At 46.9% G+C, this 26,767-nt stretch overlaps 1 protein-coding gene and 1 long non-coding RNA gene across 7 annotated transcripts in view; one reads left to right on the top strand and one right to left on the bottom strand.

Annotated features, from left to right (window-relative positions):
• Positions 1-285: 285 nt before the first annotated feature.
• LOC137450767 (uncharacterized) lies at positions 286-18,051 on the bottom strand. Its single transcript, XR_010989630.1, has 3 exons — positions 17,919-18,051; positions 17,146-17,706; positions 286-4,197 (listed from the first exon to the last, which is right to left on the bottom strand). It is a non-coding gene; the product is annotated as an uncharacterized lncRNA (long non-coding RNA).
• Positions 18,052-18,176: 125 nt separating this feature from the next.
• The window catches only part of RPS6KA6 (ribosomal protein S6 kinase A6), a 57,949-nt gene continuing 49,358 nt past the window's right edge, over positions 18,177-26,767 (top strand). For 4 of the 6 annotated variants that reach the window (XR_010989629.1, XM_068157651.1, XM_068157654.1 and 1 more), the window contains exon 1: positions 18,177-18,455. Coding sequence is in view for 3 of the 6 variants with exons in the window: in XM_068157651.1 (XP_068013752.1) it covers positions 18,375-18,455 (81 nt within the window). In the remaining 3 variants the exon portion in view is untranslated. Of the gene's footprint in view, positions 18,456-21,921; positions 22,222-24,220; positions 24,293-26,767 lie in introns of those variants that run through there. The other 2 variants (XM_068157653.1, XM_068157652.1) reach the window with 2 other exon arrangements.

Below are 26,767 nucleotides of genomic sequence, written 5' to 3'. Positions count from 1 at the left end.
AAAGGGACACATAGTGACACTTCCTTGAAGCAGTCCTCTCTTTTGATCTGGAAGGCCTTAAAACCAAGGCTGCAGTGTTACGATTTGGGCATGAGAGCAGCTGGATCATCCGCCTGCTCCCAGGGGGAACCAGCCTTGCTGGGGGAAGGGAGGAGCTCATCTCAGACATCAACTTCACCTGTTTGCTGGGGGGATGTGCTGGATTTCACCTGTCATGTCCCTGACAATCAAATCACCTTCTGGACATCTTTCTCCCCACCCTGCTGGTTCTTTCTTTCTCCCATATCACGTAATTAAACAATTGCCCAGCAAACCCCTCCCACATGCTGCACACACCATGCAGAGAATATGCATTTGCTGTTTGCTTGGTGTCTCAGTGTCTTCACACCCCTGTCCCTGCAGCAGCCAGGCTTTGCATACCCTCACCAGCTGTAGATGGTTTTCATCAAGCCAAGGCAGGGAGCAGTATCAGGGCAGAGCTATTCTCTGTCCTTCAATACCACAAACAGAAGTCCCTGCAGTAGGGATCTGCGGTCGGAGCATCTGCCAGGGCTGTGCCTCTCTGCTCAGGTGAGGGACAGGGCTCACAGGGAGAGGTGTGCAGACCTCCAGAGGGAAGATGGGGAAGGGGAGCTCGAGGAGAGCTCTCTCCCAAAAGAGCTTCTTCATTTCAAATCAGAGCATGTTTTCAGCCTGAAGAAGAGAAGGCTCTGAGGAGACCTTATTGCACTCTTTCGGGGGGGCCTGTAAGAAAGATGGGGACAGACTTCATCTGGGCCTGTTGTGGCAGGACAAGGGTGATAGCTTCAGACTGAAAAAGGGAGATTTAGACTAGATGGAGGAAAAACTTTAATGCTGAGAGTGGTGGGACACTGGTGCAGGCCACCCAGGGAGGTGGTAGGTGTCCCCTCCTTGGAACCATTCCAGGTCAGGCTGGATGAGGCTTTGAGCAACCTGCTGTAGTTGAAGATGTCCTCTGCAGGGGGGGTTGGACTAGACGACCTTTGTATGTCTCTTCCCACCCAAGACAGCCTGGATTCCACAATTCTATAATTAGCTTTTCTCCTAAAGCTAGATTTTGTTCTGAACAGCTGAAGCCCTGTTTAAAAGCTTTCTTGCTGCTTTGAGACTTACAGAGCAGCCTAGAAGAGAGCAGGTGGTGGTGGCTAAATCTCTGGTTGACTTGTCTCACCTTCCCAGGTGCCCACTTGCTTCAGAAAAGCACAGCTATGGCTGGGTAACAGCTGCTTCTTGCCCCTTCTGATTTAACAAGTGCTGCTGCTGGGAGATCACCTCTTTTGCCTCTGGCCAGTGTAGCGTTTCCAGGTAGCCCAAGGTGCAGATGGGCTGCCAGCCTCATGCCTGAAGCAGTGGCTGCTCCCATGGCTCACTCCTGGGGAGGACAGAGCAGATGAGAGCAAGGCCTGCAGGGAAAAAGGTAGTGAGGGCTTTAAAAGGGCAGGGAATACAGACTGAACATGGGAAAGAAAGGAGATGGGGAATGAAGTGTGAGAGATGAGGAAGCTGGAGAGAGGAGACAGAGATTAAAGGAGAGGGGCAGAACAAAAATCCCACAAGCACTTAGATACAGAGGGGATTTAAGGAGAATTAAAAGCAGAGAGCCAGCAAGTGCACCCTGATCAGAGCTGGCTGGAGCCTGTAGTGGGAGAGCAGGAACCGCAGCAGGGAGCAGATCCTCGCTGTCCAGCACGGTGCACAGCAGAGCACTGTGCCTTACAGGTATGAAGCCTGCAGGTTTATGAGCCTGTGCTTAAAAGCCTGCCCAGACTTCTCCCTCTGCAATAGCTGCAAACCCATTGCAAGCAACATCCCTCTGACCTTCTTCCCAATAATAGTAAGTGAAGGGCTCCCTGTGATCCCAGCTATAAACAGATCTCATGATTTCTGCAAGAAATGGAAGAGTGAATTATTTCTTTATGCCCACATGTCTTTCCTGGCTTTCTTAATTCTGCCAAATATTTAGCTCAGCAATCTCTTCTCTCAGCAGCCCACACTCTCCTAGCTACATAAGCCCATTTTTGGACCATTATTTAAAATTTCAGCATTTTTACAGAGCTGGCCAAAGCAGCAAAGCTGCTCCCTGAGGAACAAACCCAATGAACGTGTTCAGCTCTTGCTTGGGGAGCAGGTTAGTGGCTCCTCACATGGAATCTGGGCTGCCAAGCAGCAGGGTTTGAACCCAGACCACCAAACCTGGGTGAGCTCAGGCAATGCTCTCCCTGGCTGACCCAGGCCCTTACACAGGGTCCTTGCTTTAACCCTTTGTGGGGCAGAGCCCCTCTGAGGGTGCCTTTTGCTTCTCTGTTGAGCTCACAGGATGGATACATCTTTGGATGCTCTATGACCACACTTCAGAAAGACATGGTTTGCTGAGATTCATTTATAGAGTCAGAGAATGGTTTGTGTTGGAAGGCACCTCCTAAGGTCATCCAGTCCAACCCCCTCTGCAGTCGGCAGGGACATCCTCCACTAGAGCAGGTTGCTCAAAGCCCTGTCGAGCCTGACCTTGAATGTCTCCAGGGATGGGCCTCAACTACCTCCCTGGGCAACCTGCTCCAGTGTTCTATCACCTTCATGGTCTACAATTTCTTCTTGTAAAAGCCCAAGTCTTGGCTGAAAGTGTCATTTCTTGCTGCCATCAGTGGGTTGTGAGCTCACTCAACACCTGCTGTGATCTGTTTCCTCATCAACAAGTGGGATGCACAGACATGAGGAGTTAGAGAGTATTTGTTGCTTGTTGTCTGCACAATATGTAGGGAAAACCAGTGAGAAAACAACCCTTGTGAACACTCAGCTAATAAATCCCCTCAATGCTGTGCACACATTTGTAATGAAGGGTCGTACCACCCCTGCAGATTATGTTTCAATTATCTGTTTCCCCTTAAAACAACTTTCAGCTCAAGAAACCATCTCAGATGACCTCAAATATTGCCTCCAGTTCTGGTGTCTCCAGCAAAAGAAGGACACAGAACTGTTGGAGTGAGTCCAGAGAAGACCACAGAGATGATCCAAAGGCTGGAACACCTCTGCTATGAGGATAGGCTGGGGGTGTTCAGCCTGGAGAAGAGAAGACTCCAGGGGCACCTCAGATCTGCCTTCCAATACCTGAAGGGATCCTACAGGAAGGCTTCAGAAGACTTTTCCTGAGGATGTCTAGAGACAGGACAAGGGGGAATGGTTTGAAGCTGAGGCAGAGCAGGGTTAGACTGGAGCTGAGGAAGAAGTTAGTATGAGGGTGGTGAGAGTCTGGAGTAGGCTGCCCAGGGAGATTGTGGATGCCTCCTCGCTGTGGGTACTGGGGGTGTTTGAGGCCATACTGGATGAGGCCTTGGGCAACCAAGTCTAGTTGGGAGGTGCAGGGGAAAGGGGTTGGAACAGATGATCTCTGAGGTCCCTTCCAACCTAAGCCATTCTGTGGTGCAATGGTATTCACTGAGTCACAGTAGGTGCTTGCTCCGTGACCTGAGGCGTCCTGCCTGGGGAGGAGCGAGGGGCAGCCGGGGCTGGCAGAGCCGTTCCCCCGGAGCGCTGCCAGCCGGGCCAGGGCCGGGGATGGAGACAGCTCCTCGCCGACTGCTCGCTGCTCCCACGCCGGAGCTGTGTTGATTCACTCTGTAATTGATTTGGGCAACTTGAGGCAATCGGTTTCCAAGATACCACATCCTTCAGATATTTAAAACCCCTCACTCTGGCAGGATATTATATTTAAATGTCGCTGTATACTCTGTGTGTGTGTGTGTGTGTGTGTGTGTGTGTGTGTATATACATACACCCAGAGGCCTGTGTGTGAGTCTGACATACATGGATGGATGGATGGATGGATGGATGGGCAGGGAAGTGTGTGTAGCTCTTGCACCTCACCCAGACAGGCTGCTGGTGACCAGACTTGTGTGTGGCCCTTCTCTGAGTCACTGCACAATCAGTGTCTCAGCAGGGCCACAGAGGTTCCTCTTGGCTTTGCTGCTCTGGGGTTTTGAGTACAGCTCTGGCTCACATCCTGGCCTCATGCAGGTATTAAAGAGTGACTGCAGGTTTTTCTTCAAGCGCAGGGGCAGTGCCTGGTTCCACCCCAGCAAGGCACCTTCTGTTTGCTGTTTCTGTGATTCCTCACCATCACCTCCTCCTTGCTGCTGCTGTATTTCATGCAGGGATGGCTGCTGGTGAACACTTGGCTTCCTGTAGAAAGGAAATTTGTAAGGAAGAGAGAGGAAACTGCCATGAGCTCCCTCTGGCTTCCCAACAGCAACAACAAAATGTTTAAATATTGGCTAAATTAGTTGACTATTATGAGCCCCTGGAGCTGCACACACACCTTTGTGAACTCTGTTTCTCGATGCATGAAAAGCAAACTTGGGTGCATAGAGGAAGAGAAGGCTCTGAAGCAGGCAGGAAGTGGAGGGGGATACCCTGGAAGGTGGATAGGGAAACACAGATCACCCTGTCCTGGACTGGTTCTGCAGGTGCAGTGCAGCACTGAGTAGGAATGAGGGGCAGTGCCCAGAAAGGCAGAGCTGCCAAACTCCCTGCTTTGGGCTTCTGAAGCAACAGCAATGCTCATTGAAATCCTGAGGTCTGGCATGAGCCAAACAGGCAACACAGAGATTTGCCTTGCTTTGAGGCCAAGACAAGGTGTAAAACACATTCAAAGACTTGGGTTTGTGTCCCCTTGGGTTTGTGACCACCACAATTTAGATTATTTGAAAGCAGGATCCACAATCACCCTGATTCTCCTTTCATCCATCTCTTGGGTGTAGGTAGCAGCAGAAGACCACAGAAGAACCATAAGGGAACAGAATTGAAAGAGCCTGGAACTACAGGTAACAAAGACAGATTCAACTGACAGAGAAAATGTCAGTGCAAGTCCATCATGGAGAAAGGTAAGGTTGTAGTGCAAGGACAGCCCTGTGAGATAGGGCTACAAATGCACCCAATGCCAGGGACAGGCACTCAGGTCCTGGGGAAGAATGGAAGAGTGGCAGGGAATCAGCAGCAAACCACAACAGCCTCCTTGCCAGGGTGTAGGGAGGTTTATTGTGGTTGATCAAATCAGAACTAGGGCTGGAGAAGTCACCTGAGTCAATTCCTTGTTGCTAATAAGTTCTCCAGGGGACAGCAATGTGCCCTGGTGGCCAAGAAGGCCAATGGTATACTTGGGTGCATTAAGAAGACTATGGCCAGCAGGTCCAGGGAGGTTCTCTTTCCTCTCTACTCAGCCCCAGTTAGACCACATATGGAGTATTGTGTCCAGTTCTGGGCTCCCCAGTTCAGGAGGGACAGGGAACTACTGGAGAGTGTTCACCAGAGTGCTGTGGGGATGGCTAAGGGACTGCAGCATCTCTCATGAGGAAAGGCTGAGAGAGCTGGGGCTGTTCAGTCTGGAGAAGGCTGAAAGGGAACCTTATCAGTATCTACAAATACCTGAAGTGTGGCTGTCAGGAGGATGGAGCCAGTCTCTTTTCAGTGATACCCAGTGACAGGACAAGGGGCAATGGATATAACCTGAACCACAGGAAATTCCATCTCAACATGAGAAGAAACTTCTTTACTGTGAGGCTGCTGAGGCCTGGAGCAGGCTGCCCAGAGAGGTTGTGGAGTCTCCTCTAGAGACCTTCAAAACCTGCCTGGATGCATTCCCATGTGACCCACCCTAAGTGCTCCTGCTTTGCAGGGGGGTTGGACTGGATGAGCTTTGGAGGGTCCCTTCCAAGCCCTAGCACTCTGTGGTGCTGTGAGTGCCCCGAGTGGGGCTGGCCCGGGCTCAGAAGGCAGAGCCCCGGCGCAGTCGGCGCGCTGCAGGCCGCGGTGACGCCGCTGCCTGGAGGTGTATCTGTGGGAGGAAGTGACGGCTGATTTCTGCCTCCAGAAGGAAGAATTCAAACTCAACCTTGGGGTTTTTTTTTGTTTGGTTATATCCTCACTAGAAGCTACATCCTGTGTGATATTCATTGAAACGTTTTAGGACTGTATTAGATGCAAAAACTGAAATCTGTGCACAAAATAATGACTCCTACTAAAAGCAGTATGATAATGATAAGCAGGAATGCAAATATAAGCTGTTATAAAATCTCCTGCTCTAAAGGTTTTAAAGGCTGTTTTTACCCTTATCTAGTAATAGTTACTTCATATTTTTCACATCCTAAAATTCTTACAGTGATGAGCACTTTTTTTCCAGAAGTATTCCTGAGTGCAAGGAAAGATCTCGAACCGATTCAAGTCATGCTCTGAAACAAACTGAGTCACTGCAGCTTTCTCTAGCCAAGAGCTGACCTGATGACTTTAATTTACATTGCTTTAGTGACTCCTTCAACTGGTTAGTCATTTAAAGCACAACTATAGGCTTACAAAGTTGTATGTCTTGTTTGTAGTAGAAGGAGGAGATCGTACCCCGAAGGGTCTCTCTTGCAGGCCCACCCAGCACTGGTGGAGCGGCACTGTGCCACGCTGGTGGGAAGCAATGCTGACCATTTCCAGCTCAGAGCCTGGCTGAAGCAGACCCTTCTCACATCCTGCTTCTGAGAGATTCCTGAATGTGCTGTGCCAGGACTGTAATAACCCACGTGTAGGACTGGCACTCCCCGAGGAGTTTGAATCCCTCCAGAAATCTAAAGGATGACGCAAAAAGGCTCTGGCAGCTCCCTGTGAAATGGATCCCAGCCGAAAGATGGACAGGCTGGACTCCAAGCAGCCAGTCCTGGAGCACTCTGTCTGCTTATTGATTCTCAACAGAGTCAAGAAGAAATTAAAACATGACTTGAGGAGCACTGCACTCCTGTGAAAATCAAAGAGAAGGAAGATGTTTGTTACGTACAGAGGATAAGAACAAAGGTGGCCTTGGGGCTGTGTAAAGGCTGATCAAACCACTTCCTGTTTGGGGGGATTAAGGACCCCCCATCATAGCTCAAAGCATGACTTCCTGCTCAAAGACATTTTGAGGGGGGACTGAGGACCTCGGGGGGTGCGTGGATAGAAAACAGGTCGGTGTGTGTGAACATCTGAGTAACGTGGAAATGCAGTGCATGAGCAGTTGTTTTGGCAGCTGCTTTTCAAAGTGAACCACCAAGCCGTGCAGATTAATCACCTGCTCCTGCAGCAGCGCTGGGGCAAGGAGCTGAGGAGCTGTTTGCTTGTGCTCAGCAGCCAAGGTGTTTTGTAGGGGAGCTCTCTTCTTTCTTTTTTTTCCCCCAACTGCATAGAGCATAATGAAATGTAGGTGTCACTTTGACATGCCAACAGCATTAAAAAAGCACTCCTGGAGTCTCAAAACAACTTTGGGAGAAGGCAGAGCTGCGGGGTTGAAGCTAAACAAACAAGCAGACAAAGGAGGGATGACAATTTTCATTTCCTCTGAGCTTTCTGCAGCTCTCGGTGGGTTCAGCAGATCCATCAGCATGACACCGGGGGGGGGCGGAAGGAAATGTGGAGCTCTCAGTGCAGCATTTAAGGGAGGAAAAAAAACCTTTCATGAAGAAAATATTTATGGCAGAAATGCTCACCTCCATGGAAAAATGACACAACAGGTTTACCTCACTGAAATGGTACCCAACTTTGTAACAGGGCTTGGGCACCGCAGGAGGCTTGTGCAGGTTCAGCACCCAGATAAGCCTCAGCCTTGCTCAAACCCCTGCCGTTTCTCAATGCTGTGGGCACATTGTTTTACCCACAGAATGGCTTTGCTTGCCAGGGAGGCCTCCAAACTGGACTCAGCTGCTCAAGATCTCATCCAACCTGGTCTTGATCACCCCCAGGGAGGAGGCATCCACAGCCTCCAGGGGCAGCCTGTTCCAGAGTCTCAGCACCCTCATACTAAAGAACTTCCTCAGCTCCAGTCCAAACCTGCTCTCCCTCAGCTTCAAACCATTCCCCCTTGCCCTGTCTCCAGACACCCTTGTGAAAAGTCCCTCTGCAGCCTTCCTGTAGGATTCCTTCAGGGACTGGCAGGCAGCTCTAAGGTCCCCCCACAGCCTTCTCTTCTCCCGGTTGAACAACCTCAGCTCCCTCAGGCTATCCTCACAGCAGAGCTGCTCCAGCCCTTGGATCATCTTTGTGGCCTCCTCTGGACTCTCTCCAGCAGCTCTGTGTCCTTCTTATGCTGGGGTCAGCAGAACTGGGTGCATTATTTGAGCTGGGGTCATTGTAGTTGCTAACACAGATAAAATTGTCTCTGAGTGGAAACAGCTAAAGCAGCAATATTAACAGCTGGATGTAAAATGTCTGTAAAAACAAAATACTTCTAACTGTCTTAGAAAACACATTAAGCAATGAGGACTTTGTCATAACAGAAGAAATATGTTGCTTTTGTTGCTGCAAGCTTAATAATTGTGCTTAATCACCCATTGTTTGGTGATTTGAGATGTGAAAGGGTGTGCTGATTGAAATGTCTGGTTCTGAGCACTGATGTGCTTTAGAGAAGCACCACTGGAAGGCAGTTGTGGCTCTCTGAAGCACAGAATTTAGCACCAAATCTGCAGTGGCAAAGCTGCTCGCCCAGCCACATGCTGCCTAAAGCCCTCACTGCTGAGCTCAGGGACAGTTTTAGCTCACAAATTTACCAAGGCTGACTCCTTTGAGTTGATTTGAACTTCAGCCCTTTATCATCTGCCTCTGTTTATGTGCATTTTATCCATACTTCTAAGTTTTCAAGTTAGTGTTTCAAGGTGAACGTTTCAAATGTTTCAATTCTGACTCTCTCTTTCAAGGCTTCCTCTAATTCCGAGGTACGTCATTCATTTCGGATTTAAATATCCTTCCTTCCCACACAAAGCCAGCATTATTTCCTTTTCCCCCCTTATAGCACTCTGAGCATATTCCAAAAGTTACATATACATATCCATTTTGCATTAAGAAATGAGATCTTCCTCTTCTGAAGAGTCCTGCCCTGGTGCTTTTTTGCTGTCCTTCCAAAGACAGTGCTAGATCATGTTGGCTGCATGAAAATACCAAGGGCTTCCTCCTCCTCCTTTTATGAGAGGAAGGAAGATGCTCAGAACTACAAGCTTAAGAAAAGCCCCAGCATTTCATACAAGTAGCATTTCATCTCTCCAGCCATAAGGTACTGGTGGTTTTATACTCTATAGTGTTCACCATCCATCCACCCCTCCCTCCATCCCTCCATCCACCCATCCATCCATCCACCCACGCATCCACCCATCCATCCATCCATCCATCCATCCATCCACCCACGCATCCACCCATCCATCCATCCATCCATCCACCCATCCATCCATCCACCGATCCATCCATCCATCCATCCATCCATCCATCCATCCATCCATCCATCCATCCATCCATCCGTGTGATGGGGCCAGGACCAGCTAAGCCATGTTTGTAGTTCAGGAAGTGCAAATGCAGCTCTGGAGCACCTTCCAGGGGTGCAGCACAAAGTGGTTTAGTGATTTCATTTTCACCTGTACTGCTGCATAGGAGCAGGCCTATGTATGAAGTCACCCCAGCTCTGAAGAGGAACAGCACTGCCAGGTCTTTGCTGTAGAATTTCATTTTGATACTGCCTTTGCCTGTTGCTCTTTCCCATGCAGACTGTCTGGGTAGCATTCTGGCAGCAAGGCTCTAGATCTAGCTCCTTCCTGCTGTAATCTGCAAAGCTTTGTCATATCAGCTGTAGGGCTCAGCTCTGATTTGCTTAAATTCAGTGAAACATCACTAACTGGTGAAATGCTGCAAATTTATAGCAGAAGCTGACCTCTGGGAGTGTTTTCAAGATCCCCCCTACCAGCCTCACTCTTCCCATTAACAGAGGGTTATTTATTGTTTACTCTGTAGTGGTCTGCTGATGCTCTGCTTTGCTGGGTAACAGCCAGCCTTTAAAAGTCTGACCTCATTCTATTAGATGCTTCCTCCGCTGAGTGCTCTCATTTCTCACTCAAGCCAATACACAACATTTACTAAAAAAACCTGCCATTAAAGGCGGTGAGAATCTGCCTCTCAGATGGTGGGGGCTGGATTTTTGCCTTATCATTTACAAGTCTGTTCCTCTGTCACTTTTTTTTCCCCCTGCTTTCATCTGTTCTGCCATGGCTACTGATCGATGCCTGCGACAGCTCATCATTAAAAGGAGGAGCAGCTCCTTCAGGGTCAAAGTCAACTTGTTGCAAACTCTTCATAATCACTTGTCCTCACAGATTTACAGCAGGTGAGAAGATATTACAAAGAGCAGTCACAAGGGATGTCCTTTCTTAACGCAGCACCCAGCTGCCCCATGGCCACTGCCTTTTATTAAAGCAGTCAAAGAAACAAGACAATGAACTGCGAAGCGTTTGTGGCATGGCCCTGTATCAAAGGTACTGCTTAGAGAGAAATCATCATTGAAATTGCTGCTTCAGATTTGTCCTGGGGAAGCACAATGTGACTGGGAGAAATGGTTTTGACCTTGCTGGCAGTGCTGAGTGATCAGACAGCATTGATAAAGCTGAGTGGTTAATTCCAGTGGAGTGGCACGTTAAGGAACGAGTTGGTCATGGTACTGCCATGGATTTAAGAAACTGGATGTCTTAAACCACAGAGTACAGACCTCTAGAGGCTTGCTGGGTCCAGGGGTGGACCAGAAAGTGTAATCTTTTGTTATTTCATTCCCAGAAATAACAAAATAATCTCCCCTTTTTAAGGGAACAGCACAAGCTGTTCAGCTGCCTTTCTCCTCTCCCTGCCACCTTCCCCATGGGGCCTCCCTTCTCTCGGGTTTGGTGGGGAAGGGGCCTGGTGCTGCTGGCAAGCTGAATTGTTAGCCGTGTCATTCAGGCCTGGGTAGGGAGGTATAGGGAGGTATGGGAGTGGGGAGGGGTCATCTGAGGCCTGGTTTGGAGGGAGGTTGTGAAAAGCTTTGGCCTGAGGAGGTTTGTGGAGAACTGTGGCCGAGGCAGAGTATGGATTTGTGTATTTCATATGCATTTGTACTCTTGTATGTAGTTGTGAATAATGCTGCCATTTAAACTCCCAATTCTTTCCAACCTGGTGTGGTTTAATTTAGCTTCTTTGAGAAGGGTTAAAGAGCATCTGTCTGCTCTTAAAATGAAGACAGGTACATAGAGAGTCTGTGTTTAACACCCCTGTCTAATGCTGGCTGAGGGTAACGTGAATTTGATGCTTCAAAGGCAAACTTGAACCTTTCTTCAGTCCTTTAAACAAAGCCCTAAGTGACTTTAGAGACTTCTCAGCCTGACACCCAGGCTAGGATAGAGTTTCAAGCAAGTTCTAATGGCTTACCTGCTCATCTGCATATAATACTGTTATTTGTCTAATTGTTTCTATTCTGGTATGTTTGGTATATAAAAATGCAGAAAAGCCATTATGCAGGAAAAGAAAAGGCAAGTAGTTGAGATGATTATTCTGTTATCAGTCATGACTAAGATGAAGAGAGATACACTAGCAAGACATTGTTCCTAAAATAGAGATCTTGCAAACAAGAAATGTCAGTCAAATGAGGTTTAAATTAAATTCCTGAGAGCAATTACTTACAGGGTGATCATGCTCCCATTGAAATTATTATGAATATTGTCACCATTTTTAATGGGAAAAAGAAGTTGGTCTTCAGATAGAGCTTCAGAAATGTATTGCAGAACATCCTCAGCTTTTACCATGCGCTGAACCCAAAGTCACACTGCTACAGAAGGCACACTCGGCTGAATGGTGGCTGTCACAGAATCCCAGCATGATGGGGGCTGGAAGGGACTTCTGGAGATCACCTAGTCCAACCCTCCTGCTAGAATAGGTTCACCTAGATCAGGTTGCCTTAAATGAGACTCTCTGCCCAGGACGGTACGAAAATGAGCTAAAGCGAGGAGCAGGCGCTTGCGGAAAGTATTGAATGGCCACAAAGAAGTGACCTCACTGGGAGGAGAACTGATGAAGTGAAGAAATGTGATGTGCATTCCAAATAAAGAACTGATGAGTCAAGTTGTGCCCCAATTGGAACAGAGGCAAAGTCAAGACAGCTGGAAAATAACCTTGAGGATAGTGGACGAGGAACAGCAATCAATTGCTGCTGACCCCAGAAGCTGCAAGAGCAGCCGTGGGTTGGGAGCTTTCCTCCGGGAGTGGGGATTCTACAGCAATTAACTGGAGGCCTAAACTAATATTAGTGAAGTGGCATTCAGCGACCTACTCTCTGTTGCCAGTAATGTCTCTATTACTCATCCAGTCAAGTCCTTTTGTTCCACAACAAGGAGAAAACAATTTCTAAATATATTATTTGAAATCTGGAGCTTTCATGCTGCAAGACACAAACAGCTACTGCAGTGACTCCTGACGGGTACCGAGTCCTTGTTTAATCTGCCAGGTTGAGACATTTTTCTAGCCATGGCTCAGCAGGAAGTTAATTATAATCTTCCCAAATGGGAAGAATTTTCACCTGAGATGATTAGGGTGCTGTTTTGAGGCATGGTATGTGGGCTCCTAGCTAAAGTTAGGAACTAGCAACATCTTTGGCTCTATTTCCTTCCAGAAGTAACACCCTCTGCTGTCACAAAAACTTCCCTGCAGATCGAGATCATGATGATTCTGGATGCAATTAGTTCCTTAAGCATTCATCATTGTTGATATATTTGCATATTGGGACATCAGGATGGTTTGCTCTGTGCTCTGATGCAAAATTTGCTGTGAATTCAATGCTGAAATTGTTGGCCTTGGTTTCAGCTTCAGGTCTGGAGAAATACACCACCACAGGTCTTTGGAAAAACACAGAAGTACATGAGGTTCAGCTCAGGAAAAAAAAAGGACCAATTGCTTGTGGTAGATTTACCATCTGTTGGTATATGCACACTGCTGCAGCCACTTCTTTCAGGATTTAATCACTCTTTCTGACCTGCATTTGGCTCAGCTAAGCTTAGCAGTTTAGAGGAGAAATAAGAGTTGCTCGAGTTTCCTTTGGTAGTCTTTGGAATCGCCAAAGAAATGTCTTTGTTGATGAGCATTCAGAAGCAGGTTTGTCACAGCTGGGCCTTTGGGGTTTTCACTGTAAGTCGTTCTGTAGAGGCTGGAGTATTTCTGTGGTCCTCTGCTGGGCTTTTCCGAGCACAGACTCCAAAATTGTACTCAAAGCCTGAGTATCCATCCCTACAGTGCTGCTCATGGCTGTAAAACAAACTCCCTCCTCACTTGTTGTCTGCGGTGCATCCAGTCCTGGTGGCAGGGCTGTAATTTCCTGGGAGCTGCTCGTCATTTCCCCAAGGACTTCGATAGCTAATGACTGCTCATTACTTTCTCTTTGTAATTTGTGCACATTATTGGTAGCTGCTTTTTTATTTACTTCCAAATCACTAGTGAAAATGTGTACAGAGAAACTGCAGTCTCCCCACCCTTCACTTACGAGTGACTGAAGATCAGGAATCTTCAGCCTGGGAAACAGAGCAGAGCCTGGTAGGACAGTGGCTGTGGGTTATATATGATGCATAAAATCACAAAAGCTGTGGAGAGGGTGACTAATCCACCCTCCCTGGCAATGTAAGGCTAGGGAACACTAGATGAAACTAGGCAGCAGTAAGCTCAGAGTGAGATGCATTTGTAATAAGCTTTAGTTGTGGAACTTGTTGTGAAAATTCAGATATTGAAGAAGACTTGAACAAACTGTTGGGAGAAGTATCTATCAGGAGTATCTGGTGCAAGATGCCACCCTTGCCTGGCTCATGAAACCTGAGCTGCTGGAGGCTGAAAACAAACTAGAGGGAAGAACTCTCAGCTGCTCCTCACCCTGTTTGTGTTTTCTGTCTTCCTTCTTGGCCAGAGTTGGAGATTGGATAGTGGATCTTTACTTGGACTGTACACAGCATTTTGTTTGATGATATAGAACAGCTGAGATGTGCCAGGCTGCCTGGTTTGCAGCATTCACTCAGTATGGGGGGAAAAAATAACTGGAGGACACTGGAGTTCAAAATACATTTTGAAATGACAAAGAACTAAAAGAAAAAGTGAAAAAAGTTTCAATAAAGACAAGTGGATTTAGCAGGCTCTCCATTCACTGGGCCTGTCTGCAGGTTTCAGCACTCCCTCTCAGAGCAATGTGATCAGCAGACATAAATTAGTTGTGTTTTCCATATAGCTGAGGCATTTCTGTAGCTCCTTTTGGGCAAACGTGGCAAGATTTGTTGCTAGTTTTGTCCTGTGGTTCTAAAACAGCCCCCAAAAAAGTGTTTTTGCTTTGAAGGTGAGAATGAAATAGGGACCATCAAGGATCTTTCTTAACGTGTTGATCCAGAAGCACCATCTCAAATTGGCTTTCTAGCTGTAAGTGAGCTTTTTTGTTTGTTTGTTTTACAGATAGGGAGCCACCATTCCCTGAGGCACACGACCTGTAGTTAGAGGGAGGCTGTCACTAAGCCTAGGATCAGCCTCAGGTTTGCATTTGGGCTGGAATTTTACTTGGTTCAATTTTTCCTTCATACAACTGCATCTCCCCTCACAGAGGGGCTGGCCATCACCAAGTCACTGCTCCAAATTGCACAGAAAGCATCATCTCAGCTTGGGAAGGCAGAGCCGGAGTGGTCTCTCCAAGCCTTGACAAGGGCAAACCCTGCAGGATTTGCTTCCCCTAAAGCCACCTTCTGTAAATCTTCCCATGCTGCAAACAGCAAATTGCAAACCTAGGCTGAGCTTTCCCTGCTCCCCTTTCTCTGCCGGTGCTGTTACAGAGCAGCTGCACCAACGCTGCCCCTTGGAGTAACCACTGGTTTCTCTGCCCCATGTTTGTGCCTGTGTGGGCCGCTGGGCTCCTCCTCTGTACCTGGAGAACTGCCCTCAGAGTAATTAAAATAATTAACAAGTGTCATTACCCGTCGGAGGGTAGAGCTTTAGCCCATTATATGAGCAACAATTAAATCAACTACCCTTTTTGTCTTGCCAAGAACTGACACAGGGGAAAGCAGGAGGGAGATGCAGAATCCTGGGACTGACAAAGTGAGCAGAGGTTGATGGCTCTTGTGTGGGAAGACAAAGCAAAGAGCAGCCACCAAGTGAAATTACCAAGAGGCAGATGCAAAGGGCTCCAGGAGTGCCAGTCAGCTTGGAAGATGATGGAGCCAGGTTATTGACAGCGGTGCTCAGGGACAGAACCAATGGGCACAAACTGAAACACAAGCAGAAGCTTCCTCTGCAGCATCAGGCAAGACTTGTTTAATGTGAGGGTGAGTGGACACTGCCGCAGGTTGCCTGGAGAGCTGGTGGGTCTTGGAGGTTTTCAAAGCACCAGCTGGACATGGTCTTGGGCAATGTGCTCTCTGTGAGCCTGCCTGGGCAGGCATACTGGACCAGACAACCTCCCCAGGACCTTTCCAACCTCAGCCACTCTCATCTTGTGGGCTTTCCTTATGGCAATAAAGTTGTGTCCTCCTTGCCTTCACCTTCTCACCAGACAGGCACTCATAAATTGTAATAGTTTAGCAAGTGACACAGAGCAAGGCTGAATTTTGGCTGCAGATTCCATTAAAAACAATAATGATAGCTGTTCTTGTTATTATTATTATTATTATTATTATTATTATTATTATTATTATTATTGTTATTGTTATTGTTATTATTATACTCTTATTAGTCTTGGTGAAAGAACATTCTCAGCAACTTTGCCATGTCAGAGAATTAATTTTGAGGCCAGTAACTATGTAGAAAGTGGTTACTTTGAAACCTCCATCTAACAAAAGCAAGCAACAGAGGAAAAAGTGGCAAGCTGGCCATACCCCAACCTGCTGAGGAATGTAATGGGCAGACCCTGCTGAACCAACTAAGGTACTGGAATATGACAAATATTCAGCACACCAAGTGAGACCTGATATCCTCTTCTGAAAACTGCACACTAAATGAGATCTGATATCCACACCATCATAGGCACAGGCTAGATGATGTGCAAGGAAAAGGAAAAGGTGGAAAGAATACCCAAACCTATAACATTTATGTCTTCATTTGTAACCCAAGACATGAGGCTGTGGTCCTCCTAAACTAATAATTTCCTATTCTATTTCTGATGGTTTATTTCTCTATAAAACACAATTTGGGGGGCAGTGTCTTTCTATGTTTTACATTACAGTAACAGATTGCTGCCTTTTTATTGAATACTTTTTGCTCCTTTGGTTGAGAGACCTGGACTAAAAGAAATTCTGAATGTTCTTTTACTTACTCAGTCACTACTATATCTACATGTATCATCATTTCCCTTTTATAGACTTTGACATGAATAACAATCCCAACTGGATTATTCCTCTCAACTTCTTAAATATTACACTGTTCAGACTTTGGGGATGCAGAACACTTGTTAGAGGCATTGGGAAAAGTCAGACCCAGGGAAATGGCATCTGCAAGTTTTAGGCACAAGATCTTGCTGAACACACATGCAGAGTCACAAAAGTCACTTGAGACTCTATTTCCTTTATGTTTACATTGAGATCTGCCTCATAGCACTGCTCCAGTCCATACACATTTAATGTCACTGGAAAGACGTGGCCATTTGGCTTCTTGCAGGTGCACACCAGTTGCACAAAGCCACCACAGTTAGTAGCTGTGTGTGAACCAAAGGCTCATCAAGCTGGGGCTTGTCTCTTTGTCTATCACTTTGTTTGCTCTAAAATCTCCATGTACAATCCGACCAAAAAAAAAGAAATGTTTACAAGTGAACTAACCTCAACATTAGCATTTTAAAAGCAAATTCTCTCTCAGTATTAAGTACTGGTAAGTTTGGTCCTACTTTTTCTTTCACACTTTTTATTTTCTGGAGGATAAACGTTCCTGGTACACACTACCCATTTCAGTCCCAAACATGTCTTCCATGGTTGAGTTACAGACCTTTAAAAATAGGTTTGCAATGGAAATGCTGACATGCCAGCTGGTTGTTGCTGCAATGCCACATTCACAATAGGCAACTCTCTTCAGCAGGCTCAGCAGCAGGGAACTGCTGGTGGTTTGCTTTGTGATGCAGGTTCTCACACTCGTTTAATCAAAGACCACATCTCACACTATAGACTTGTTTGTATGACGACTTCTGAGTTTAAACAAACCAGCAGGAGGACACGTTCTGAGCTCTGGGGTGTACCAGCTTGCTCCCTCGGTCATGCTAATTTCATTGGAATTATTTGGCAATGTAGACCGCTTTGAGACTCCCTTTGCTAGCTTTATCTTAAGGGCAGAGCTTACCAAGTCACGCAGGGCATTCAAATAAAAACTCGGAATCGCTGAGGCACTTTTCTATCCTTAAAAAGATGTAGTTTTGGTATCATCATCTAGGGTTTTCCAGCTCCTGAAACCAAACAATGATGGGGAATTATTTTTTCAGCCATAGTCTTTTCTGATACTGCCTCAGGTTTGGGAGTACTGTAGCGTTTGTCTCTGAACACATGCTTGGAAACAAAGGAGTCCATGCCCGTGGCGTTTGTAACCAGGGGGAGGCAGGCGGCTCCGCTCCGCTGCAGACGTGCACACAGCCTCTCCACGCTTCTCCTCTCACCAGCAGCAGCCAGGCTGTGCTTTTCCACGTCCCAGCCGCCTGTGCTTTGCACCCCGCAACCAAGGAATTCTGAAAACAGAACTTTTAGCTTTTGGGTGTGGGTTTTGTTTTGGTTTTCTTACTTTCGCTCAGTCACCTCCTCAGGAAGCGGAGCCTGCCTGCCCACCGCCGGGCTGCCTGAAGGGTCCGCTCGGTAGGGAAGCGCTGCTGCCCGCGGGCCTGCCCGGGCTCATGAGGGCAGCTCAGTGCACCTAAGGTAGGGAGCGGGAGTTGCTGTGAGGGATAAGGGGACAACGCTCTTAGCCAGGGGCTCTTCTCCGACTTTTGACGATCGCTCTTTTTACCCCTTTGTGTTGTTGTAAACGCTGCCGTGCCGCTCCCCGAGACCCTCCCTCGGCTTCCCTTCTGCCTCAGGCGGCACATCCAGGTGCTGCCACCCGCCCCCGCTTCTCAACTGCGGTACCTCAGGCGGATGGCAGTGCCCCGGCCCGGCAGAGCCGCCCTCACCGGAGCCCGGCCGATGTCGCAGGCCGGCAGCCGAGACCGTCCCTCCTCACCGCCACCCCTGTGCCCCTCGGCGCGGCGCCGCCCGGCGGGAGAACGTTAACGGCACCGCGCGTCACCGCGCGTCATCGGCCCCCCTCCCCATGCAGGGGATTCTCCGGCCCGCCCTGACGTCATCCCCATGCCGCGCAGGCCCCGCCCCCGCCGGCCGCCATGTTGGGGGGTGTGCGCGGGGGAACGCAGAGCGGAGCTGCCCCCGCCGGCCGGCAGCAGCAGTAGCCTAAGCTCAGCCGCCGCGCTCCATGGGCAGGAGGAGGGGGCCCGCCGCGGCTGCCCGCCGCCTCTGAGCCGGTCTCAGGGCCGGGGAATGCGCAGCAGCTGGCGGCGGCTGCCCGGCTAGGAAGAGAGCCGGGACATGGTGCCGTTCGCCCCGCTGGAGGACGCGGAGGAACCGGAGCCCTGTCACAAAATGGAGCTGTACGTGAGCAGCGGCGAGGTCAGTGTGGGGCCGGGCGGGGCGGGGCTCCCCGCGCCACGGCCGGCTCCCTACCGGCACCTGCCTCCCGCTACCCGGGCCTCGCCGCCGCTACGAGCGGCCGGGCCGGGGGCGGAGGGCGGGCGGACCGCAACGCCCCCAGCCTTGCTCTCTCCCCAGCAGCCCTCGCCCCTCCCCGGCTACGTGGGTCTCTTCCCGTACCTCGCCTCACTGCCCTCGATCTGTCCGCCGCCCTCCCCCGCCGGATCCCGGTGCTCTCGGCGGCGCCGCTTCCCCACCTCCCTCGGAATTCTCCCCCCACTTCCTTCCCGGTGCTGCCGCCGGGCTCCCCCGCCGAGCCACCTGGTCTGCTCACGCCTTGTTCTTCGGAGCAGCCGCGCCGGGACCGACCTTGCTTGGAGCTCCCCTTAGCTCTGGCCCATTCTGGGCAGGCTGCGGCCCCCAGGCGCGACCCTCAGCCCGGTCCCGTCCCCGTAGGCCTCCCTCGACGGCTGCGGTGGGCGCCGCTGCCTCCCAGCTTGACGGCGGCTCCGCGGCTTGGGAGGCGGCGGCGGCAACACGTGTGGAGTTACGGGAGCTAAGTTCCAGTTGAGAATAACGCCTGTTAACGAGCACTGAAGGCCGGTGCGGTTTGTGTCGCCTTCTTAGCCGTGTTAGTGTCGCCCTTGTCTGTTTCCGGATAACGTACGGCTCTGGAGGGGTTCTGCGAGCTCGTTTTTACGCCCATAGCTCCTGTGAAAAGTTGCTTTAACTTCTGAAAATGTGGCTGTACTAATCTCAGTGTGCATCCAGGTAGGCTGTCACTAGGAGAGGTCCCTTTGCTTTTGTACTGAATAACAAACCAGTAATAATCATGAATGGAATCGACAGAAAGATCCGCGAGTGCATGACTGAGGTTTGGATGCTTGAACAAGGGACGACTTCTGAGAGACTTTGAGGTATTGCTTAGCTCTACAGACATCCGTAAGCAAGTGCCATATGCTTTTTAAAAGCAAGTAAATGGTCAAATTGGTCATGCTGTGCATGTGTCTCAGGAGAATGTGACACTTAGGCATTAAAAGTTTTCCACTTCCAAATCAGAACTGCAGGATTGCATATCAGGTATTGTCAGGTATGATAAATAAAGATTCCACCTAGGTGTATTAGACACAAAAGATGTTATCTAAGCAAAGCTTCATAAAACTGGTTAGACTTGCTTTCCATGATGCACTTGGCTGTTCTTACTGTACATAAAAAGCTCTGCAGGAAATTCATCTTTGAGTACAAAATGAGAAAAGAAAAAAGCGTGGGTTAAAGTTGTGAAAAGAGTGAAAGGATATCCTTGAAAGAATCTTGTTGAATGTTTGTTCTCTGATAAGAATTTCTATCCAAAACAGTAGGAATACAGTGGTGAGGTTTTAAATTCCTTAGCTGTTAATCTTTTCTGTAGCTATGTCTACAGAGTGCCCCTTGCCGGTACTCTGACTGGATGTGTATCTCTGCACCGTGGCTGCTACACTTCAACACTTTAAAATAGTCTAATAATACTTGATCCCTCTTCCTAAGCGTTAGAGAAATTCTGATTACGTTAATGAAGCTACAGGTAAGGATTCAAAAGTCAGCAGAAGTGTTAAGGGTGACTTGTTAATCTTGCTGTTTGTAAAAAATAGTGTGTTTTAGTTCAGTTACAAAGCTTATTAATGGTCTGGGAACTTTCCTGGCCCCACTGGTGTGTTCTTTTGTGATACATCAGTGCTAAAATAATCCAGCAGTGCTGCAGTTGAAATGTGAACGTTTGTGGTTATTGTTCTTCTCTCAGTGGTTTTTGGCTGGACTAATGCCTCTTTGCTGAGGCTGGTGCTACTCTTAAGTGTGTTGTCTTCAGAGCTGCTTTTGTTTACAGATTTGCCATAAGTATTGTACTGGCAGTTAGCGAGTGTGGCTGAAGAACCAGCCCTAGCTCCAATACCAAGTAGTTCTGGTGGTGGTGGTGATGCCTGAGTTATCTTCAAGTACTTCTCTGGGATAGGGTGAGTAGAGAGACTGCTGTAGGAGCCTGATTCTGGAGTCACACTCATCTAGCCTACAGAACAGAATGTGGTGGATGGTTAGCTTGCTGTAACATCTGAATGCAACTGTTTGCAACAGCCTTTGTTTAAACTGTATTTCCCTCAAGCCTGTACATGAAATAGTTACTTAACAGGGTCTGTGTAAAAAAACATTGCAGTTGTGCCCTGATTAAAATGAGGCATTGTGTTTATTATGTCCCTCTTACATTTGGCTAGCAGCATTTGAGGCTTCATTTATACCAAGACCAGTTTCTTCAAGTTGCTTGTGAATTTCCCAAATCACATTAACAAACACTTGTTGTCATAGGGCTTTATATTCAGTACATATCAGGGGTGTGGGGTACTTGTTCTTCTTGGAGTGGTGCATTCACATGGTTTGGGGATTTAACAAAGATTTGTTTCTTCTCAAGAATCTGCTGCTTGACTAAATTTATGATTACATTATTAGAAAATAAGTGTTTCCCAGTCAAGTAAGGCTCATGTTGACTTGAAGTTAAAACAGATCTTGAAGGTAGGAAACACATTTTCGTGCTTCAAGGCATAAGACCAACATGAGCTTCTGGAATAAACTTAAGACTGAATTGGTTTGCCCTTTTTTCACATCTTTGAGGTGCTAAGGATTGCATTTTGGATCATACGTTGTGCTGTTCCTGGCTGTTCTCATATTCCTGTGACAGTGTCACCTGTGAAACAGTTCTATGACTGTGGGAGTTCCTTAAGCCTGTGTAGGAAGGGTCAGTGTCATGCAGTTTAAGCATCAAATAAGGAGTGAACTTTTTTCCTCCTAAACAGAGGATTAGCAAGGATTTTCATGGTAAAAAAAGCACAACAAAAGATGTTGAGTATAATCAGCTGTTGTAGGTTATTAGAATATGATTGCAGTATACAGAGCAAACAGTAAATGCTGGAATTTTATTGGCCAGGCTGAGTGAAGTGCAAAAATACCTGGAATTAAGCAGAATAAAGTTATCTTGGGCTTTTGTGCCTATTAAACAGAAGTAGACTTGCATTTAACAGGTAAGTGTAATTGACTTTAAGTGCATGCTGTTTGCAATTACATGGATATTGTGAATTGCATAAATGCAACCTCACACCGAGAATCTTGGAAAGAAATACTTCAGAAGCCAGTTGCTTAATTGGCTGATGGTGACCAGGAAGACAAGGCTGGAATAACAAAGTGACTGGAAACTGAAGTATTCTGCTAGAAAACTCAGCTGCTCCAAAAGTTGCTGTCCTCCACCAGGCATACTCCCCAGTTGAGCTTTGCTGCCGTGGTACATGCTGGGTTGCCCATGCCAAGTTGAATAAACACATCTTTGGGTTTCGCCAGTGCTTTCAGTCCATCCTCTTGGGCATGTTCTGAGTCTGGTCTGTCAAAGGCCACTGAGTTTTGTCAGTGTTGGGAGTTGCGTAACTCCTTCGTGAGTAATTACTGGCAGTGGCGTGGATGACTCAGCTACCTAGTTCTGTGCATCTGTGAAGATCTCCAGTTAGGTGGTGTCATGTTAGGAAAAGAAAGTAATAGTATTGCCTGTAACTTGACTCAAGTGCCCTCAGCCCTTGCAACAGAGTGCAGTTTTTATGGAGACTTGTGAGGACAAGCTGTCTTTGAGGGGGCAGGAGGGTGGTTAGGAAGCACGTTAATACTCTTAAATAGAAAACAGTGAGTGTCTTTATGCACTGCAAAGTGCTACAATACAGCAAAGAGCTCTGTTTGGGTAAGATAATTCTGGCAATCTGCTATGCTGTTCTGGGTCTCTAAGAGGAAGGAGCAGGAGGGCTGTTGGAGGCACCTCACCTGGGTTTCTGCAGGATAGCTTTGGGGAGGCTTTGGTTGCTCTAGAAGAAGAATGGTATGATTTGAACTGTGTTGTCTTCATCAGGTTTAAATTTTACAGTTTGTTTCCAACATTCTGTAATCTGCCGTTGGAAATTATTTCCAGAGTATCTGCTTCATGCTGTTTGATTACAGTCAGCCTTCTCCCAGGCAGGCAGCAGTGTAAAGATCTCAGGTTCTTTACTAGCTCAGCAATCCTTGCGCTTGTGGTCAGCTTCATGACTTATCATAGCTGTAACCAGTCTGAGACACAACATGGAGTTCTCCTTGGGCCTCTGATAATGGCAGGGATCAAAATGTTCTTTTAAAATTGGTAATTATGTGCTGCTGAGTGTTTATCTTGTCTGAATGGGTGTTACATTTGCCACAGGAAAAGAACTTTACAACTTTCCCTGGTACCTGATTATGGCTTAGAGTTAGGGTTTTCTGGTTTTGCTGTTTGGGTTTGGGGTGTGTGTGTGTGTGTTTTTTTTTAAGGTAGATGGCTTTATCTTCCTCTTGGTGTCTTTAAAGAGTTTGTGTTACCTGGCCTCTTCCTTTTGTGAGAGGAGCTCAGAGTCTGAGTCTAGCACAGGGTTTGTGAAGGCAGTAGGGTGAACACAGCACAAACTTGCAGAGTCTCATGTGGATGCTGCTGCTGGCAGGACATCCTTCCTCAGGTCACATTGTGGCAGGGTGGGACTCTGCTTTGGTTGATTGTCGGGTAACCCTAATGACACTGCTGTGTCTTCCACTTCATGAGGTTGGCTGCTGCACTGGGAGAAACTGTTCCTTGCCACAAGCATGCAAGTCCAGACGGTAAAGAGCACTGAATTCATCTTGGGCAGCAGCATGTGATAATCTCTACCATTAGAAAAAGCAAACCAGGAAGGGTGCTGCGTGGAGGAGAGGTGTGAGTGTTTTACAAGAATAGGTGCAGCCTTTAAGCTGCAGTTGTGTTCACAGGGACTTTCAGACATTTTTAACTCACCTCACCTGTGTGGCTGTGCACACAACACCCACGTTTCTCAAACCTATCTTAGGAAGCAAGATTCAGTAGGCCAATGTGTTGCTAATTAAATTAATGATGCAAACTCCTTGCAAATGTAATTCAGAATAAATGAGGAACAAATGATGTCTCAATGGGATGTTTTATTTATATTTTTTTCCCAAATAATTGGAGGTTCTAATGTAAGCTTCTACTAACATTTTGGCATGAGCATTTGAAGTAACACTTTTGTATGTGGGGAAGCAACCTGGTTAGCCTTGTGTTCATCTGCAAGAATTGAGAGGTGCAAGTCTGGTGACTGTGGCTGCAGTAACTCAGCAAATTAAACACAGTGAGGGAGGAACTAACTGCAGAGGATGCAGTCCTTATGTAGACTGTTACCTGTTTGTGGCCAGGCTAGGTCTGTATGTTTTGAACAGTGCTTTCTACATCTAATAATATGATTACAGCACACTCACTTCTATTTCCTCTCAAATCTTTGCTTCTGTTTGATTGCTGAAGTGAAGAGTAAAAACAGGGCAGAATGAACTCACTTTACATCTTTTGCTGTTTCTTCTTGTAGTTGGGTATTTTTGCTGACTGTTTGTCTAGCTTCTTTTGGCCAAAACCTATTGACCCCCCAAAACCATAGCAATTTTACCATGTAAACAGTTAAAACCTCTTTAATATGGGAGGAAGATGGTTACAGGCTTTGGTAATATTTGGATCCTTCTGTTCTGCTGTAATTATGAGAGCCTTCTGTTCTGCTGTAATTATCAGAGGAAAAAAATGAGTGCAATAGTAGTTAAGCCTTTTACCAGCCCACAGAAGCCCTTTGGATATTCTCCCAAGGTAATAGACTGTAGTCCCAGCCAGTCATGGGATCCATGGCAGCTATTTAAATCAGAAGGCAGGTTGCTGTGTGTTACCTCACAGGCAGTTTGGCAGCGGAGGATTTGGTCTCTTAGCCTGCACTTCTGCAGATGTAAGTTTCTTACCTGCCAGGTTGTCTGACCTTAACTTTGTTCTCATCTCTTCAAAATCTGTATTTGGAAAGTATTGACAGTGTTTGCCTAAGTTTAGTTTGTGTTTCAAGGGAAGTTAATATTTAAAATGCTCAGTTAGTTGTAGGACTTCAGCAGTACTGAATAGCAAAGTGATGCAAGGAGGAAAGAATTTCCTTCAGAATAATGATCCTGGATTCCTTTCACCTGCTTTGTTCATAGCTATCTGCTTTTTAATTCTCAATAATAACAGATTAGAAATCACAGATACGTAGCAAGCAATGACTTAGAGGTTAAAGTAGTTCTGCTCTATATATGTTTGTGTATAAATATTCATGATTAAGTCACTACAAAGGGTCCCACTTGGATGCAGAAAAATTTTGTATTGGGCTTCCACAGAAGTGGGAATTAAATATTGCTTGGTACCTTTTGTTGTTTACTTGCCTAAACCAGGCAGCAGTGGAAAATTCTGGTTACTGACACTTGACCAGTGTAAGTAACTGTACAAAACAGCAGTGGTTTGACTTTTTGTCATTGAATTCAACTGAATAACTAACACTCTGCTACACTTTGGGTCACAATCCAACAGTTTACTACTTGTTGCTTTGGGTTGTTTATTGTTTGCTTGGGGTTTTTTTTGGTGTGTTTTGTTTGTGGGCTTTTTTGGTGGTGCTTTTAATGGGCAATGACCAGGAGTCACAAATAAGACAGAAATGTGATGTGTATATCAGGCAATAAAAGTAGATTCATGCACTTGACTATAAAATTCTTTGGGCTAACAGTTGGCAGGCATCCCAACCTGTGTAGTTAGAGAGACTGGACAGGAAAGAAAAGCCATGAGCAGCAATGAAGAGGAAAAGTGTACGGTAGGAAATTGTTAATTAAGATGACATTTGATTACCTGCCATTAAAATCCAATAGCTTACTGTATTTGATCTGCCAGAAAGCTGAATGTATGCCTACATGGCATGCTCAGACTGAATAAAATGCTGGGGTTTGGTTCAAACTCCCATTCTAGCAGTGACGGCTTTCTGTGTCTGGCTGCCTGGAGTTACACTGAAAACAGTAAGGTATCTACACCACTTCTGGCTGGCGGTACTGGTTTCAGAACTTAACATGAAGTAAAAAACCCTTGGAAATTGTTGACCATATTTAAAGAAAATCAAGGTAAAATATATACCAAATGCACTTCAAATTCAAGTACATGAGTGAAGAATCGTACTGGATTTCTGAGCCCCTGCAGTAAAACCCCACTCTATTACTAGGTTCAAATGAGTTGTTTTGGAGATCTTTGGTGTGTCTCTTATTGATACACTCTTGAACACAATCTAGTGATAGTGTCAAACCACATGGGAGTGAGTCATCTAAAATGAGGTTGGAGTTCATATCTGGTCCAAATTGTGGTGGTGTTTCTTCATGTGTTCAATTAATTCATACAACAACAAATCTAGTGGGTGTCTCATCCCTCCCAGTATCTACTTGGGGGGAGGGGGGGGGAAATTATGCAGAAGTGTTATGCAGCAAGTAAGTTGGTAGCTTTGGTTTATGTAATGTATGTGAGGTTTCTGAGTCCAGGGTGTAGTGGGTTAGTGATTCCTGACCCTGAGAATTAGGGTGGCAGCACAGGCAGGACATGGACCTAATGGAGTGGGTCCAGAGGAGGGTCTCAAAGATGATCATGGGGCTGGAGCACTTCTCCTGTGAGGACAGTTTGAGGGAGCTGGGGTTGTTCAGCCTGGAGAAGAGAAGGCTCTGGGAACACCTGTCAGCAGCCTTCCACTACCTGAAGAGGGCTACAAGAAGGCTAGAGAGGGACTGTTTACAGAGGTCTGCAGTGATAGGATAAGGGGCAATGATTTGAAATAAGAGAAGAGCAGATTTGGATTGGATGTTAGGAACAAGTTCTCCCCCACAGCAGCAGTGGAACACCAGAACAGGTTGCCCAGGAAGTAGTTGAGACCCCATCCTTGGAGATACTCAAGATCAGGCTCGACTGAGCCACCTGATCTAGTGGAGCAGTTGGACTGGATGATCTTTGGAGGTCCCTTCCAACCTCAACCATTCTATAATAAGTATGCATAATGAAGATGTGTTGAACATGCCAGTGCTTGGTTAAACTGGCAGATTATAGTGAACATGGAGACTCTGTGTAAAGTGTGGCTAAAATAGATAGAAACTTAGGGAAGGGTGAAAGTAGCCAAAGCCTTGTGCCTTTTCTCTTGCTTTTTTTTTTCCAGTGAGGATATGGTCCAAAAATAAGTGCAAATAATACAAAACTTGGAGATTACATTTTATCAGAATCAGTCATTTAGGACTCAGCTCTTGAAAGCTTTACTTAAACTTGAGAGTCCTTGACGAAGCAGTGGAAGTGGTTGAGGGTTTGCTTAGGTGATGCAATCGTGGTGGTATGAAGCTGTCACTTCAGCCCTACCTGTTTGTCCAGTTTTGGGGCTTGT

This window comes from Melanerpes formicivorus, unplaced genomic scaffold (genome assembly GCF_026170545.1).
Source record: "Melanerpes formicivorus ecotype bairdi unplaced genomic scaffold, bMelFor1.0.p_v2 SCAF_37, whole genome shotgun sequence".
In the NCBI taxonomy this organism is placed as follows: domain Eukaryota; kingdom Metazoa; phylum Chordata; class Aves; order Piciformes; family Picidae; genus Melanerpes; species Melanerpes formicivorus.
Note: the sequence above shows the minus strand (reverse complement) of the source record. Positions and strands in the feature narration are given on the sequence as shown.